At 39.6% G+C, this 14700-nt stretch overlaps 1 protein-coding gene across 16 annotated transcripts in view; it reads left to right on the forward strand.

The window, feature by feature from the left end:
* The window catches only part of Ric8b (RIC8 guanine nucleotide exchange factor B), a 110012-nt gene that overhangs the window by 7271 nt on the left and 88041 nt on the right, over window positions 1-14700 (forward strand). For 13 of the 16 annotated variants that reach the window (XR_015443601.1, XR_015443602.1, XR_015443598.1 and 10 more), the window contains one exon: window positions 244-291. The exons of 2 other annotated variants lie outside the window; for them this stretch is intronic. Coding sequence is in view for 6 of the 14 variants with exons in the window: in XM_004844804.4 (XP_004844861.1) it covers window positions 244-291 (48 nt within the window). In the remaining 8 variants the exon portion in view is untranslated. Of the gene's footprint in view, window positions 1-243; window positions 292-1866; window positions 1886-14700 lie in introns of those variants that run through there. One more of the 16 variants, XM_087192766.1, reaches the window with a different exon arrangement.

Raw genomic sequence — 14700 nt, forward strand, 5'->3', positions numbered from 1 at the left:
TCACAGTACTTCATAATCATTTGCTCACATGCCTATCTCTTTAATGAGAATATTGAGGTGTAAAAAACGACATTTTTGTGAGAATATTTTTATGAGAACACTATTTGATGAATTTTTATTATTTATTTATTTATTCATTCATTCATATATTTATTTTTGGTATCGGGGGTGATGCATTTTTAAATATAGCCAAAATTTAACATCTGTGTATTTCAAATGACGTTGTTTTCCCTTTCCCCTCAGCATAGGGCCACTTTCAAATTTGAACCGACTGATGAAGATATAAGAAAGGTAAGCCTTGGTGCTGTTTTTGTGTGTACTTGTGCGTGCATGATTTCACACCCTGAAATTGTGTGTGTCATTCCTGGACTTCGTACGTGGTGGGTTTCTTCTCATTGATCAGTGTTGCTTTGTTCTTGGCTTTCCTTCGGTTTCGCTCCCTCCTGCTCCGCTCCCGCTCCCGCCCACAGGCCCATCTGATTTGTGTAAATCGGATGAGTGGGGAGGGTTCAGGATGGGTTCTGTCCCCACAGTTTTCACTGCCGAAAGGTGGCTTTTGTTTGGTGGCAGGACTCCAGGTTGCCCACAGTGTTGCTACTGTAAGGCTTTGCTAGGATGAGTTAAATTTGGGGAACGCAGCTGTTCTTACTCCTGTCCCTTAGATGCATAGCCTTCCCTATGCTGGAAGTGACTTACATTGCTGTGGTTGTCCAGGACACTGGCCTCACTGACACAGAGGGGAATGGAGGCAAGAGACTCACACGTGGAGGAGTTATCATGAGAGAGAGAGAGGGCAGCACCACAAGGGGGATGCTTGCTTGTTGGTGTTGCCTTTGGCTGCCTTACTGGTTGGTAAAGCGTGCTGCTAACAAGTCTAAGCCTGCCAGTTCTGACTCTGCGTTTTACTGGGCTCCATACAACTGTCCTGACCTCACAAATGTCAAGAACAGATAAGGCAGTAAGACAGAATCAGTGTAAATCTATTACTGCTGCTGGAATAAGATAGTTTAAATCCAGTACTTTGTTGATAGTAGCTTAATAACACCTTCAAGTCGTACTTTCATTTGCCTCTGTCGCTACATTTAGTATCTATCTGCCTCACTTTCCCTCAGATTTCTTCAGTCCATTCTCAGCTTACCTCTGCCCTAATTCACACCTTCTCTGGATTTCTGTATCACTTTTCTTTCTTTCTTTCTTTCTTTCTTTCTTTCTTTCTTTCTTTCTTTCTCTCTTTCTTTCCTTTCTTTCCTTTCTTTTTCCTTCCTTTCTTTCTTTTTTTCTTTTTTTCTTTCTCTTTCTCCTCCCTTCCTCTCCTCCCCCTCCTCCTCCTTCTCTTGACAGTACTAGAGATGGAGCCCATGGGTGCTCTACTACTGATCTACAGCCTTACATTCCCAGCCGTTTTGAGACAGGGCTGTGTTAAGGTACCTCAAACTTGTGATCCTCCTGCTTCTAACTGTTTTTTCATTTTTCAGTTATATCTCCTTCCATTTGATTGTCCATAAATCTGCAATAGCGGTTTGACCATGCCATTCTCAGCTGTTGGATCCCCAGTACCATAAAAACAAAACACAAAAATACAATTGATAAAATCCCTGTATTTTATGCTCTAGCAATATAAAGTGTCTCTGGTTATACACACATCTGTCTCTTTTGTTTCTTCCTTCTTTTACATATATTGTTTTCAACCGAGAACACCCATTCCTTGTACCTCTTCTCCTTTCTATCTGGTTAATTCCTCCACTCCCCAGGGACACCTCCCTCTGGGTGCCACTGTCTTCCTCATTGTCCCCATAGTACTCTGTAACTCTTCAACTGTAATACTTATTTACTTTATAATTATGTCTCTTTCTAGACGTTAGGCCCTGAGGACTCCTGACGACAGGTACTGTTATGTATCTTTATATCCTTGATGTCTAGAGTGCCTAGCATATAAGTACTGAGAAGTATTTATGGAAAAAGAACTTTGGAGATTAAAGGAGACTTTCTTTTGGATTGGAACAATGTAAATAAGGCAAAGAATACCTTTTAGAATAGGGATTCTCAGTGAGGAATGTACTCTTTGGGTAGCTTTTTCAAGGTAGGCCTGCTCAGGCCCAGCCCTTAGCTACTGAGTTAGAATTTGGGGAGTGGGAGTGCCAAATGGCACAGTCTCTGTGGAGAACTTAGCAATGTGTATTAAAATTACAGCTGCCTTTTACCCTTTGATTAAACAGTGTCACTTTTAGAATCTGTTCTGTGTTGTAGATTAAGCCTGAGTAAACAAAGTTATTCACTGAAACATTGCGCATAACAGCAAAAGATAGGAAATAACTGAATGTCCAGCAGTTAGAAAGTATCTGAAGAAACTGTGGGATATTTATATAATGGAATACTATGATACAGTAAAAAGAGAAAAATACTATTACGTGCTGATGGTAGAATTAAATGAAGAAAAAGCAAGCATTAAAAAGAACATATTTTTAACACTCATGATAGAGATTCAGGCTAGGAAGTCAGCTGCTATTTGTTCAGTTGGGAGAAGCCATACTACATCTATAGATTCACAGTGTTTTGCAAATATCACGTTAGAATCTTTGGTTGTGCTGTCACTTGTCAAAGTAAGTGTGTTAGGACAGAGTTTCCTCTACCCCATGTACATTTTAGTTGAGAAATTCCCCGTACAGTTACTAATATAACATGCTGTTTATTTCCTGTAGGGTAGTAGGAAAGCCTGACATTTTCCACGTACAGTATTCTTGTTTGTCCCTCAGCATCTACACGAGGTTGGTTCCAGAACACCCTCTCTCTGGGAGCACCAAAGGCCTCAGGTGCTCAAGTCCCTTATATAAACTGGTAGAGTGTTTGCATATAACCTGTACACATCCTCCTACGTACCTTAAATCATCTCTAGATTATTTGTATTAGCTAGTACAATGTAAATACTATGTAAATAGTTGTTACACAGTGTTGTTTAGGGAGTAAGGCAAAAAGTCTGTCCCTGTTCTGTAAAGATGCAATTTTCTTTGCTATTATTTTTTATCTAGAGGGTGGTTAAATCCTCCAGTATGGAGCTTGTCTTTTACTGACTTGTAAACCTCTAGACACGGTAACTTTACTAGTGGTTACTTCAGTTACAGTGTGTGGATTTCTGCTTCCTAGGAGGTCTGCTGTAAACAAGTGTCATTAGGGACCTGGCTAAGTAATCTTCATTAATGAAAAACAATGGTAAACAAATCCACTTAAGTCTCCAAGGGTTAAAACCATTAGTGACTCTTTCATGCCTAAAGGCTCTTTTTAGACTTTGCTATCAAAACTATTGGACAGCTCAAAAGGATATACATCCTAAGAGCATTTTAAGTTCTCAACATAAAGACACATAGAATACAGTAGTTGATACTTCTCCACATTAAATCCAGTGTGAAAATAAAAGAAATTCAGATTACCACACAGTGTCTTTTGCTGCCCTAGTTCTTTTTTCTCTTTCCTAAATGTGTTTTTGGTGCCTTCTGCCAGCAGATACTTGGTAACAGCAGCATCCCTTTTGGTGTAGTGCAGTGCTGTCTCTGAGAAACACAGTATCACCTTTCTTATATAAAAAATCTTTGTGACAACTTAGAAGAAGCATAAGGAAACAGTGCCCTTTCAAAAGTAAGTTGATGCTGCCACCTGCCTTGCAAGCACAAAGTCCCGAGTTTGATCCCTGGTACCAAAAAAAAAAAGTAAGTTGATGACATTGAGCTTTTCAAGATATGGTTATAAATTAATGATCCTTAGACCTAGTTACTGACACTAATGTAGTGCTTTATATTTTTTACAAAGATTTGCTTCTCACAATTAGTGCTTTAATATGGTAGAATATAAGCATTCCTATTTCATACATGAGAAAACTGAGGCTCACGTGAATGACGGCTTCTTAACACACCAGTCAGTAAGTGGTGGAGCTTCAACTAGCAAACAGATTTTCTAACCAGTACAGTGTTTACAACCCTCACTGTTCAGTGCAGCTATAGTTTCTTCTTACCATTTGAGGTATATTTCTGAGATGTGAAATTATGATGCAGTACCTTGTTTTATATCTTACTTTATGCCTTCAGGGACCACTTAGGCAAAATCACTTCAGTGGGAAGATCGCAGAGGAAATTAGCAACTGGGAATGGTTATTTCTTCTGGAGAAGTAAAAGCTGAGGTATGAAGAGCCCAGCCTGGGCAGCTTAGTGACTTAGTGAGACTGTTGCAGCATAGGAAACAAAAATGCAAAGGCTAGGAAGGTAGATAGCCCAGTGCAGAGGCTAGGAAGATAGCCCAGTGCAAAGGCCCTGGGTTCCATCCCCAGTACTGGAGAAGAAAGGAAATACAACTTGTAGTGTTTGTACATATCATGCAGATAGTTCCAGGAGCGTGTGGATCGTTGTATATTTGGATATAAACACCTGTGCTCATTAAAGCGTTGGCTTTACATCCTCTCCGTAAACTGGGAGACTGTAATTACCTGGTGGCACATAAGCAAATGTGTCATGTAGATTGGTGTGGCGGGGTGGTCTGGCACGGTGGCTGTCTGGTAGAACGCTTACCCAGCATGCACAAGGCCCTGGGTTCCATCTCCAGCACCACCCCTGCCCCACCCCAAAAAGAGAATGGGGGAGGGGAAGTGAGTCTTGTAAAATTGACATCTTTAGCAAATAAAAGCTCTTACATGGGCTTTAAAAATAAAACATACCACAAACCCAGTAAAGAGTACTAATTGCAATAAAAGTTGAAAAAGACATGTCATAAAATAAGTAAAGGAATTACAGCTCTTTCCCCTTCTAAGAACACAGCCTTATCCAATGTGGGGAAGCTTCAGTAGTTGAGATAAATCCTGTGTATATGATAATTTTTCTCAAAAAAGCTAAGTTTAAAAGAGCCAGCTTTTAAGCATATTTCATTCCTTCAGACTCACAACTACGTTCATATTTCTGTTAAAGCGAGGGTAGTTGTCAGGTTGAGATGGTGAGGACAGGAATTCTGGTTGACTTTGTGTTTTCAGCCCTCACCACTTCATGTGGCACAGAGTGCGGACCTACAGGAAATGCCTGTGAGTGAAGGGCACTTGGAGGTCAGTTAGAAGCCAGAATGCTTGTGATGGTACATGTGGTTTGCTTCTGTGTTTTGCATTACTTAGCTATACCACAGAGTCTCAGAGCACATCTCATAATGTTGCATACTCGGAAAGTGGGATACAGTATAATCACAACCATGTGAAAATAATGAAAACAGTACAAAGAAATTATTACAAGGAAATTTACGGGGTGGTGCTGCCTAAACATTACATCGTATTGTGGATTCTATATTTATTTTTATTTTCTGTATTTTAAACTTTTCCATTATAATAGATTATAATAATTTAAGACTATAATAATTATATAACATGTTAGAATATTTTATAACAGTGTGATTAGAGGTAGAAGAAAGAGCGGTACTTCCTTAATGCGTTTTCTCTAAAATTGAGCCTTTGTGATTATTTTACATACTTCTTGGGGGGGATCATATTTTTAAAATTAGTTTTAGGGGGGGTAGTATTAGTTGCAGAGCCACTTATATGAGGTCAAATGAATGAATGTGAACACAGAAGTCCATTTTGCTGTTTCAGATATTTTTTTCTTTTCACTTTCTCCCTTTAGATTTGAGTATACCTGGCACATTAGAGGTTTCTGTAGTAGTTCTTGTATGCCAGGCCCTGTGTTAGGCCCAGGCTCCCAGGTTGCCTAATTGCCTGTGGTGTTTGGTTTGGCACTTTCTCACAGATCCATGTTGAGAGCTGCTGTTGCAGACTATAGGAAGTGAATGAGGAAACTTCTATATTAGGTTCTCCCAAAGAAAATATGCCAAGATAGAAATGTCAGTCCTCAGCGAAATCCATGCTTGGGGATAGCTCAAGGTGCGGATGCTTGTTTGAAAGTTCTGTATGCTGATGTTATTTGAGATTGTCAAACTCTGGTTTTTACTAAAAGAGGATAAGTTTTCTAGGCCTTGCAAATTGACCCAAAATTCATTTGATGTCTTCACCTGAGGGAGTATTTTGATACATGATACAAGTATAGTCCTCACTTTGAAACCAGTAGCTTTAAAGACAATTTTCAGTATTTTGATCTCTTTAAAACATACACACATAATACCAAACATCTAAACGTTTTACTCTTAAAATTCCTGTCTAGCTGGAATCTGGCACAAAACTTAGAAAGGCTGAGTTGTATCATAGGGCAGGTTGATTGCCCCATAGTAGTTCAAAGAAAACAATTTAAATTTTTTTCCAAATGTTTTGCCAGGGCATCGAAGGACTAAATCTGGGGAGAAAGGATGGAGCAGCTCTTCTGATGTAATAAGTCATGGATGTGGCAGTCCATCCATGATCTTCAGATCACTTTTGAGGGTTTTTGATAATAATTTGTTTGATTTGTACTTTAGAATTTTAAGTGCATTTTCTCATATAAAAACCTCATCAGTAAGTTAATCTTCCAGCCATGCCAGTGTATGGGACTCTACACACCTGCTCTCCAGTGAAACAGGTGAAGATTATTTTTAAAAATAAACATTTTAAGTTTCTGAAAATAATTCCATGGGCACGCAGTTAATGAAGGAAACATTTACTGGAGAAAACATAAGACTCAGTAAGAAAAGTGGAAGTCTGACTGCGGTGTTGGCACCGAGACCTGCCCCTCCCTCTCTGCTGAATAAGGTAGAGAAGCCCTTCTTCAGAGCAAGGCATTGAAGAAGGAGCGTGGGGCTCCCTCTCCTCCGCCCCAGCTGAAGGAGAGCTGTCTTCCCGGGAGAGGCTGTATGTGTGCACTTCTCGCCCTGCATCCAGCTCCCTAGTGCTGAGACGCAGTTCTCCATGTGCACGCACAGCTGGGAGGTGGTCCTCCTGCCTGCGTGCCCTCTGACTCACTGCCACACAGTTAAAACGTTTATTCTACAAATAATCTTTTGCCAGTTTCACTGGAGAGCTGGTGTATGAGCGCCTACCTGTCACAGCTGGACAATTAACTGAGTGCATATGCACCCGAAATTCTAAGGTACAAATCAAAGCACGTGAATGTGACACTAGGGCCACATTTGCACTTCCCAGGCTGATGGGACATGGTTCTGTCCCAGGAAAGGCAAGCCAAGGAGATGTGGGGCTGCAGCACTGCTGCCTCCACCAAACTCTAGGCTTCTAAAGTGAGTGAAACTCAGAGAGAAACATATGATTGTCCCTGCCTTCAGCATCAGAGCCAGGGCTCAGAAATTTTGCTCAGTGGGAGAAACAGAAGCAGACCTCACAGCATAAGAGGTCTAACTGGCTCCTAGAGGGACTGACTTCTTGGGAAGCTGAGTATGGGGTTTATGCCTAAGGGTGCAGGTTGTGGTGGAAGACAGTTGAGGGTAGATTGACAGATTCTTTGGACATACAGGTTAACCTGATGATTGACTAGCTTGCTAGAGAAAAGGGAGATAGCTGGGAGGAGTCCTCTTATGGCAAGAGCAAATTTAAAAGACTGACCTTAGGGATTCCCTCTTCAAAAGAGCTGTAACAGATTGGATCAGTGTATGGAGCAGTGTATGCTCCAGGACGTGGTTGAGGACAGTAGACCAATCATCTAGCAGTTAGTGTGGTCAGCTGGGTGCCGTCAGGAAAAGAGAATGTCAGAGGTACCTGCCAAAGCCATTAGCATTCCAGAGCAACTGTGGTCATAGCCCAGGTGCACCTTCAGGGTTTCACACAGAGAGCTCTGAGAGACAAGGAGAATAAATCACAAAAAATTCAGTCAGCCACTAAACAAATACACCAAAAAAAAAAAAAAAAAGCAAGTTCTGTAACGGAGAGTTTACTAATACCTGAAGTTGCTACAGTAGAAAATGTTCAGTCTCCCTCCATCTCCAGTTATAAGACATATGGAGGGACAGAAAAGAATGACCCGTAGAGAGGGAAAAAGAGTGCCGTGAGAGAGACCAGATGGTGGAGTTAACAAAGACTTCAAAGTAGCCGTTGTAAATATATTCAGGGAACTAAAGGCAGCCGCGATTAAAGAAATAATAATGGGAAGTGTAATAACAGTGTCACATCAAATGGAGAATATCAATAAAGAGTTGTTTTTTTAAAAAACCAAAAGGACATTCTGGAGTTGAAGAGTAAAGTATAATAACATAAAATTTTACTAAATGGGCTCAACAGTAAGTATGAACAAGCAGAAGGAAGAATAAATAAACTTGAAGATAGATCAGTGGCAAGTAAGGAAGACAAAAAACAAGGGGAAAAGAATAAAGAAAAGCGGAGAGCCTTAGAGAAAGGGGGGACAACATTTACATACCAGTGTACACTGAGTGGGAGTTCAAGAAGGATCGAAGAGAAAGCATTTGAAGACATAATAGCTGAAAACCCCCTAAGTTTATTAGAAACCTACACATCCAGGAAGTCAGTGCACTCAAAAGCATTCATAGATGCATCATAGAAAAATGCTAGATGCCAAAGATAAATCTTAAAAGCAGCAAGAGAGGGCCAGGGATTTAGCTCAGTGGTTCTGTTGCCTGCTTGGGAAGCGCAAGGACCGGAGTTCAATCCCTGGTACCAAAAAAAAAACAAACAGCAAGAGAAAAATGACTCTTGATAAGATTTACATCTGACTTAGCAGAAATAGTGGGATAACAAACTCAGTGTGCTCAGGAAAAGCCAACCCAAAATCCTGTGTCCCGCAAATCTACCTTTTAACAATGGAAGGCTGGTGATGTTTTGATTAAAACAACAACAAACTGCAAACAAAAAAAATCTCTGAATTTGTTGCTAGCTGGCCCACTTTACTAGAAGTACTGAAACAAGTTCTTCATATTGAAAGCAGTTGCAATGGCAGTTTAAATCCATACCAAAAAATAGATACTTAGTTACAGTAATTTAAAGTAGAGTAATTATAAAAGTTAATATAAGTGCATATTTCCTGTTCTTTAACTGATTTTAAAGCATTTGTGCCAGGCTTGGTGGTGCTTGCCTGTAATCTCAGCACTGAGGAGGCTAAAGCAGGAGGACTCCCATGAGTTTGAGGCTAGTTTGGGCTACATGGTGAGTTCAAGACCAGCCTGGACTATACAGCAAGACCTTGTCTCAAAAAAAAAAAGCATTTGTATAAAACAGTATGAATATGATCTGTTGTTGAGCCAATAATAAATAGGAATGTAACAGATTTGCTTCAAATAGTACAAATATGAATGGGAGCAAAGCTGTGTTACTAAGGATGTGATTCCAGATGGTAACTAGAACCAACAAGAACAAGACAAGAGAACCAGAAATAATTTTTTAAAAGGCTAATATAACAAAAGCTGAAAGTATGTACTTATTCTCTTCTCTCCGCTTCTATCTCAAATAAAATTATAAAAGTAATAATTATAATGTATTATTGAGTTTGCAGGATTTAAATATATATATAACCATAATACCACACAAAGGAGATAGGGAAGAGTGCTTACAGGAATGACATTTCTATATCTCACAGAAATTAATGACAAACCTGGAGTAGGTTCTGATAAGTTAAGATGTGTTTATCAAGCTCTGGAGCGATGATGGCGATCCTCTTAGAGCTTTCACTGATAGAACCAGCTGTGGAATGCATGCCATAGGTTCACCACCACTGCCCTAGAGTAATGACTGAGTAATAACTCAATGCTTTGTAAACTATAAAATGTTGAAAGAAATTAAAGAAGGTAATATATAAATAATAAAACATCCCACCTCATAGGTTGGACTAATTACTGTTGCTAAAATGTCAGTATTCTCCACAGTGATCTGTAGATTCAGTTCAGTCCCTTTTAGAATGCCCAGTGGCCTCTTTGTAGAAATTAACAAGCCAGTTCTAAAATTCATGTAAAATTGCAGAAGACACAGAGTAAAACAATCTCAGAAAAAGATGAAACAAAACTGTGGACTCAGAGATTTCCGTTGTCAAAGTGTACAGAGCAGTAGTAATCAAGATAGTTGCAACTGGTAGGAGCATGAATATAGCAGCCAACAGTGATGTGACACCTAGATAGTGACATGTGAAAGAGTACAGCATATGGAACAATCCAGATAAAGAGGTGAAACCATAAGACTTGTAGGAGGAAGCATAGAAATAAATCTTCATGTCCCCACTTTTGACAGTGGAGTCTTTTTTTTTGTTTCTGGTACTGGGGATCAAACTCAGGACTTTGCACTTGCGAGGCAAGCAGCAGCACCACTGAGCTAAATCCCCAGCCCCGACAATGGATTCTTACAAATGATCCTAAAAGCACAGATGATAAAAGAAAAATAATGGTTAAATTGGACTTCACTGATGTTAAAAGAAGCTTGTGCCTCAGAGGATACTATTTAAAAAGACATCCTATAGAATGAGAGAAAATATTTGCAAATCATATATCAGACAAGACACATAATCAAGACTATATAAAGAAGTCTTAACTTACAAAAAAGACAAATGAGCTTAAAAATAGGCACAGGAATCAGGCATGGTGGCAGGGTCTGTAATCCCATCTACTTGAGAGGCTGAAATGAGAGGATTGGAAGTTTCGGTCCCACCTGGGCAGCTTAGCAAGACCCTGCCTCAAAAAAAAATTTAAAAATGTTGGGGATGTAGCTCAGCACTCCTTGGGTTTAATCCCCAGTAACCCTCCCTCCCCTACACTCAAAGGATTTAAATAGAAATACTTCCAAAGAAGATATTCAGATGTCCTTGATATTATTAGCTACCTAGGGAAAGGCAAATCAAAACCACCATAAAATACCAGTTCACACCCACTATGATGGCTAGAATAAAAAATAATATAGTAATAAATGTTGACTAGAACATGGAAAAAATCAAATATGCTGTTGGTGGGAAGGTAAAATGGTTCAGCCACTTGGAAAATAATCCGACAGTTACTGCAAAGTTTAAATAATTGACATGTAACCTAGCAATTACACTCCTAGAGAACTGGACACATATCCACACAGAAACTTGTACAGAAATGTTCAAGGCAACCTTATGAATAGTAGCCAGCAGGTGAAAACAGCCTAAATAGAGAATAAATAAACAAGATGTGTTATAGCCATGCAGTGGAATATTATACAGTCATAAAGAATAATCTATACATTCTAGTAGGTGGATAGACCTGGAAAACATAATGCTAAGTGAAAGAAGCCAGACACAGAAGACTACATGTATGATTCTATTAATGTGAAAGGTCTAGAATAGCAGATCTGTGGTAACAGAAAGTAGATTAGTAGTTGCCAAGGGATAGAGGAAGAGGGCAATCAGGATTTATTGCTAATGGGTGTTGGGTTTCATTTGGGAGTAATAAGAGTGTTCTATAATTAAACAGTGCTGCTTATTGTGGAAGAGTGATTAAGTATACCAAAACCAGGTGGGTTGTATACTTTAATGGTGAACTTTATAGTATGTGAGTTATTAAATCTCAAGCTATTTTTAAATAAATACTTCTAGATAACATATACTTATACTATATACCTATCAGTGTTCCAGGACTGTGCATATGAACACATTTACAACAAAGCTGTAAAATGAGTACTGTTACTGTGCTTATTTTAAAAGTGAGGAAACACAGGCACACAGAAATTATTTTTCTAGACTAGTGACAAGTGGGAGACCGTGATTTGAGCTTGAGCAGACTGGCTCTACAGCTCATGTGCTTACCAAGCTGCCACTCATTAGAATCTATCAATCGCTTCTATGTATTTCCTGACTTCAGGCATCTGAATTTGAGATCTGATGCAGAGAATAGATAGAGCTTTGACATTGGACTGATTGTCAGCATTGGCAGAATACGGAAGCGTGCTGTCCAGGAGAAGGCCTGGATGGTGGATGGACAGTGTCCATGTGGTCTCCTCCCATGGGCCTCTTGACACTTGACCTGTACAACTTAGATTCTGTGTCGCAGATTTCTTTAGATGATTCGGATTGATTTTTTTTTTTTTTTGCCAAAAAATATCTTTTCTCAGTTCTTGTTAAAAATCTTTGATCCTCTGCAGAGGAAAGTGGAGAATCTGTACACCTTCAGTTAATGGTATACTCTTAGAGATCTAAAAGAGCTCTTGGCTGACCAGACATTTCCAGTATTCAACTCCTCCACTTCGAGGTGAAAAACCAAAAGATTGACTTACCCAAGTCAGAATTAATGACTGGAAACATGGGGCTCAAGCCAGATCTTTGGCCTCTCTTATTTCCTTTGCCAGCCATCTTCACAGGCTCCTCCTGGAGGGATTCAGTGTAGTGAGGAGACCAGACTGTCTTCCACTCCAGTGACTCCTTCCGAAGTGCCTCTCAGGAAGATCCACCGTGCTCAGTACTGTCAGCAGTGGGACGTTCACAAGCAGCCACTCTGCTTTTGGATCATTTAATTCAGGAAGCTTTTGTATGAATTTAAGTCTGCTTTTGTTGAAGTTTTTCCATACCCCTCTCTGTCTCTGTTCATGTTTGGCTTATCTTTCTTCCTCCTTCCTGCCACTCAGCCTCTATTTTTGTTTCTACTTACTGCCCAACACACTTAAGAAGCTTTCTTGGGTAAATTCCCTATAGTTTATTCCTGTAATTATTAATACACAGTTTAAATTGCTTTATATTGAAAGGTAGTTAACATTCCTTATTCACTTTACATATTGTCAACCTCCTTGATATTATACATGATAGGCGCTGTTTTCAAATTCAGTTGAGTCATGTTCTTTTATAGCTCACTAACCTAAAATAGATATCACTTAATTAGAGTATATTTCTCTTGAATTATTTGCACGCGCTGAATTTCAGTTGTGTCCCTATACCGGGGCTGTGTACACAAGGGCATAGTAATGGACACTGTAAAATCTAAATGAGGATTGTAGAATCTATAAAACTAATACAGAATTGCAGTTTATGTTTTAACATCACCATTTGCCCATCTTAAGTGGCTTTGCCATTAAAAGGTAAATCAAGGTTTAAAAATTTCTAGCTACTTTTTGCCTGTGTAGAGTGCACCAGTTAGTATTTCTTGATCTATTTGTTCATCTGTCCATTGTTATGATAAAATATGCATTGCCTCCTACTCTGCCTCAAGCGTTGTGCTAGAGGTTTTTTAATATGCATCTCAATTTATATTTACAAGCCATGGTTATTCTTACCTCTTGAGATAAGGAAAGGAGTCTTAAGTAACTTTAAGATTATTTGCCTAAGATCTTGTAACCACACAGGGCAGAGCTAGAGTTTGACTCCAGGTGCTTTCTTTGCTTCAGTTGTACTCTTTCCTGTTAAGTAGTAGTAAGATGCCTTTTACTTTGTCACGTGTTCTCTCAGCTGCTACCTATATTGTCATTCTAGTAAGCCCATGAGATAGATATATTCCTTCCAATAGATGAGAAAATTCAGCTTCAGAAAGGTTGAGTAAATTGCTACAGATCCAAGTTTAGAAAGCAATAAAACTAGTAACTAGAAAGAACCCAAATATTCTGTTTCTGTGCCTTTTCTGCTATACAGTTGGCCTTTCCTATCCATGGGGTTTGCAATCAACCACAGATAAAAAATACTAGAAACAATTTGTACTGAACATTTGCAGACACTTTATTACTATTCTCTGAACCATACAGTCTAACAACTATTTACATAGCATTTATATTGTAGCAGATATTGTAAGAAATCTAGAGATAACTTAGCATTTAGAGGAGGATTGCATAGGTAATATGCAAATGCTACAGCCTTTTATTTAAGGAAATCCTGCATCCTCGGATTCTGCTATGAGGGTCAGGATCCTGGACAGTCCTGCAGATACCAAGAGACAGCTGTACTAGTTTATTGTGTCCCTGTGCCTTTAAAGACCCCTAATATCACAAAACTGTCTCATTGTGACACCTTAGCTTTCCTCTTGTCCCCGTTTTTACCTGTTGTATTCTGCTTGGGCTGTCATAACAGAATACCATAGACTGGGTGGCTGAAAGACTAGAAACTTATTTCTCACAGTTGTGGAGGCTGTGAGAGTTATTCTGAGGCCCCTTCTCTTGTGTTGCGGGCAGCCGCCATCTCACTGTGCACTCTTACGACCCCTTCCTTGTGTGCATGTAGATAAAGAGCAAGCGCCCCGATATCCCCGCTCATAAGGGCACTGATCCCACTGGACCCAGGCCCCATGCTCCATGCTCTTGACCTCGTCTAACCTGGTTACCTCCCATGACCCTTACATTGCAGGGTAGGGCTTCAGCACGTAAGTGGGGGAAGAGCAGGAAACAAACATTCAGTCCACAGGGCAGCTTACCATCAGAGTCCCCAGCTGTCTTCTGTACGTTCCTGGGCCACTACAGCCAAGAGCCAGGGATCCAAAGAGAGAACTAGTTCAGAGTAAGTAGTTGAGTATTGTAGGGTAGATGGCATTGGAGGTAAAATAAACTCCAGAGAGGTTGATTATATGTAGGAAAGACATTAAAACACTGAAAAATGCAATAGTGCTGCAGAGATCCATAACCTATGGTAATGGTGCCTTCCAGCTTGGTTAGCACTCCACATAATCTAACTAGAGTTTATGCCGAGAACTCACTGAAGATTAAAGGAGGCACTGTTCTCCCTTTGGTGAATTCTGATTTGGAACAATGAAGAAACTTCTGTATCTGCCAGTATGTTAACTTTTTAAAGGACTAAAATTTCATATAAGGTGTGGAGAAAAGGACTTTTTGAAAAATAGACTTTTAAGTAGTAAGAGAAGCAGAGTTGGCTGGTACTGCAT

Source organism: Heterocephalus glaber, unplaced genomic scaffold (assembly GCF_053883595.1).
Source record: "Heterocephalus glaber isolate CG9 unplaced genomic scaffold, H.glaber_assembly_v1.0 deba00001572, whole genome shotgun sequence".
NCBI lineage: Eukaryota > Metazoa > Chordata > Mammalia > Rodentia > Bathyergidae > Heterocephalus > Heterocephalus glaber.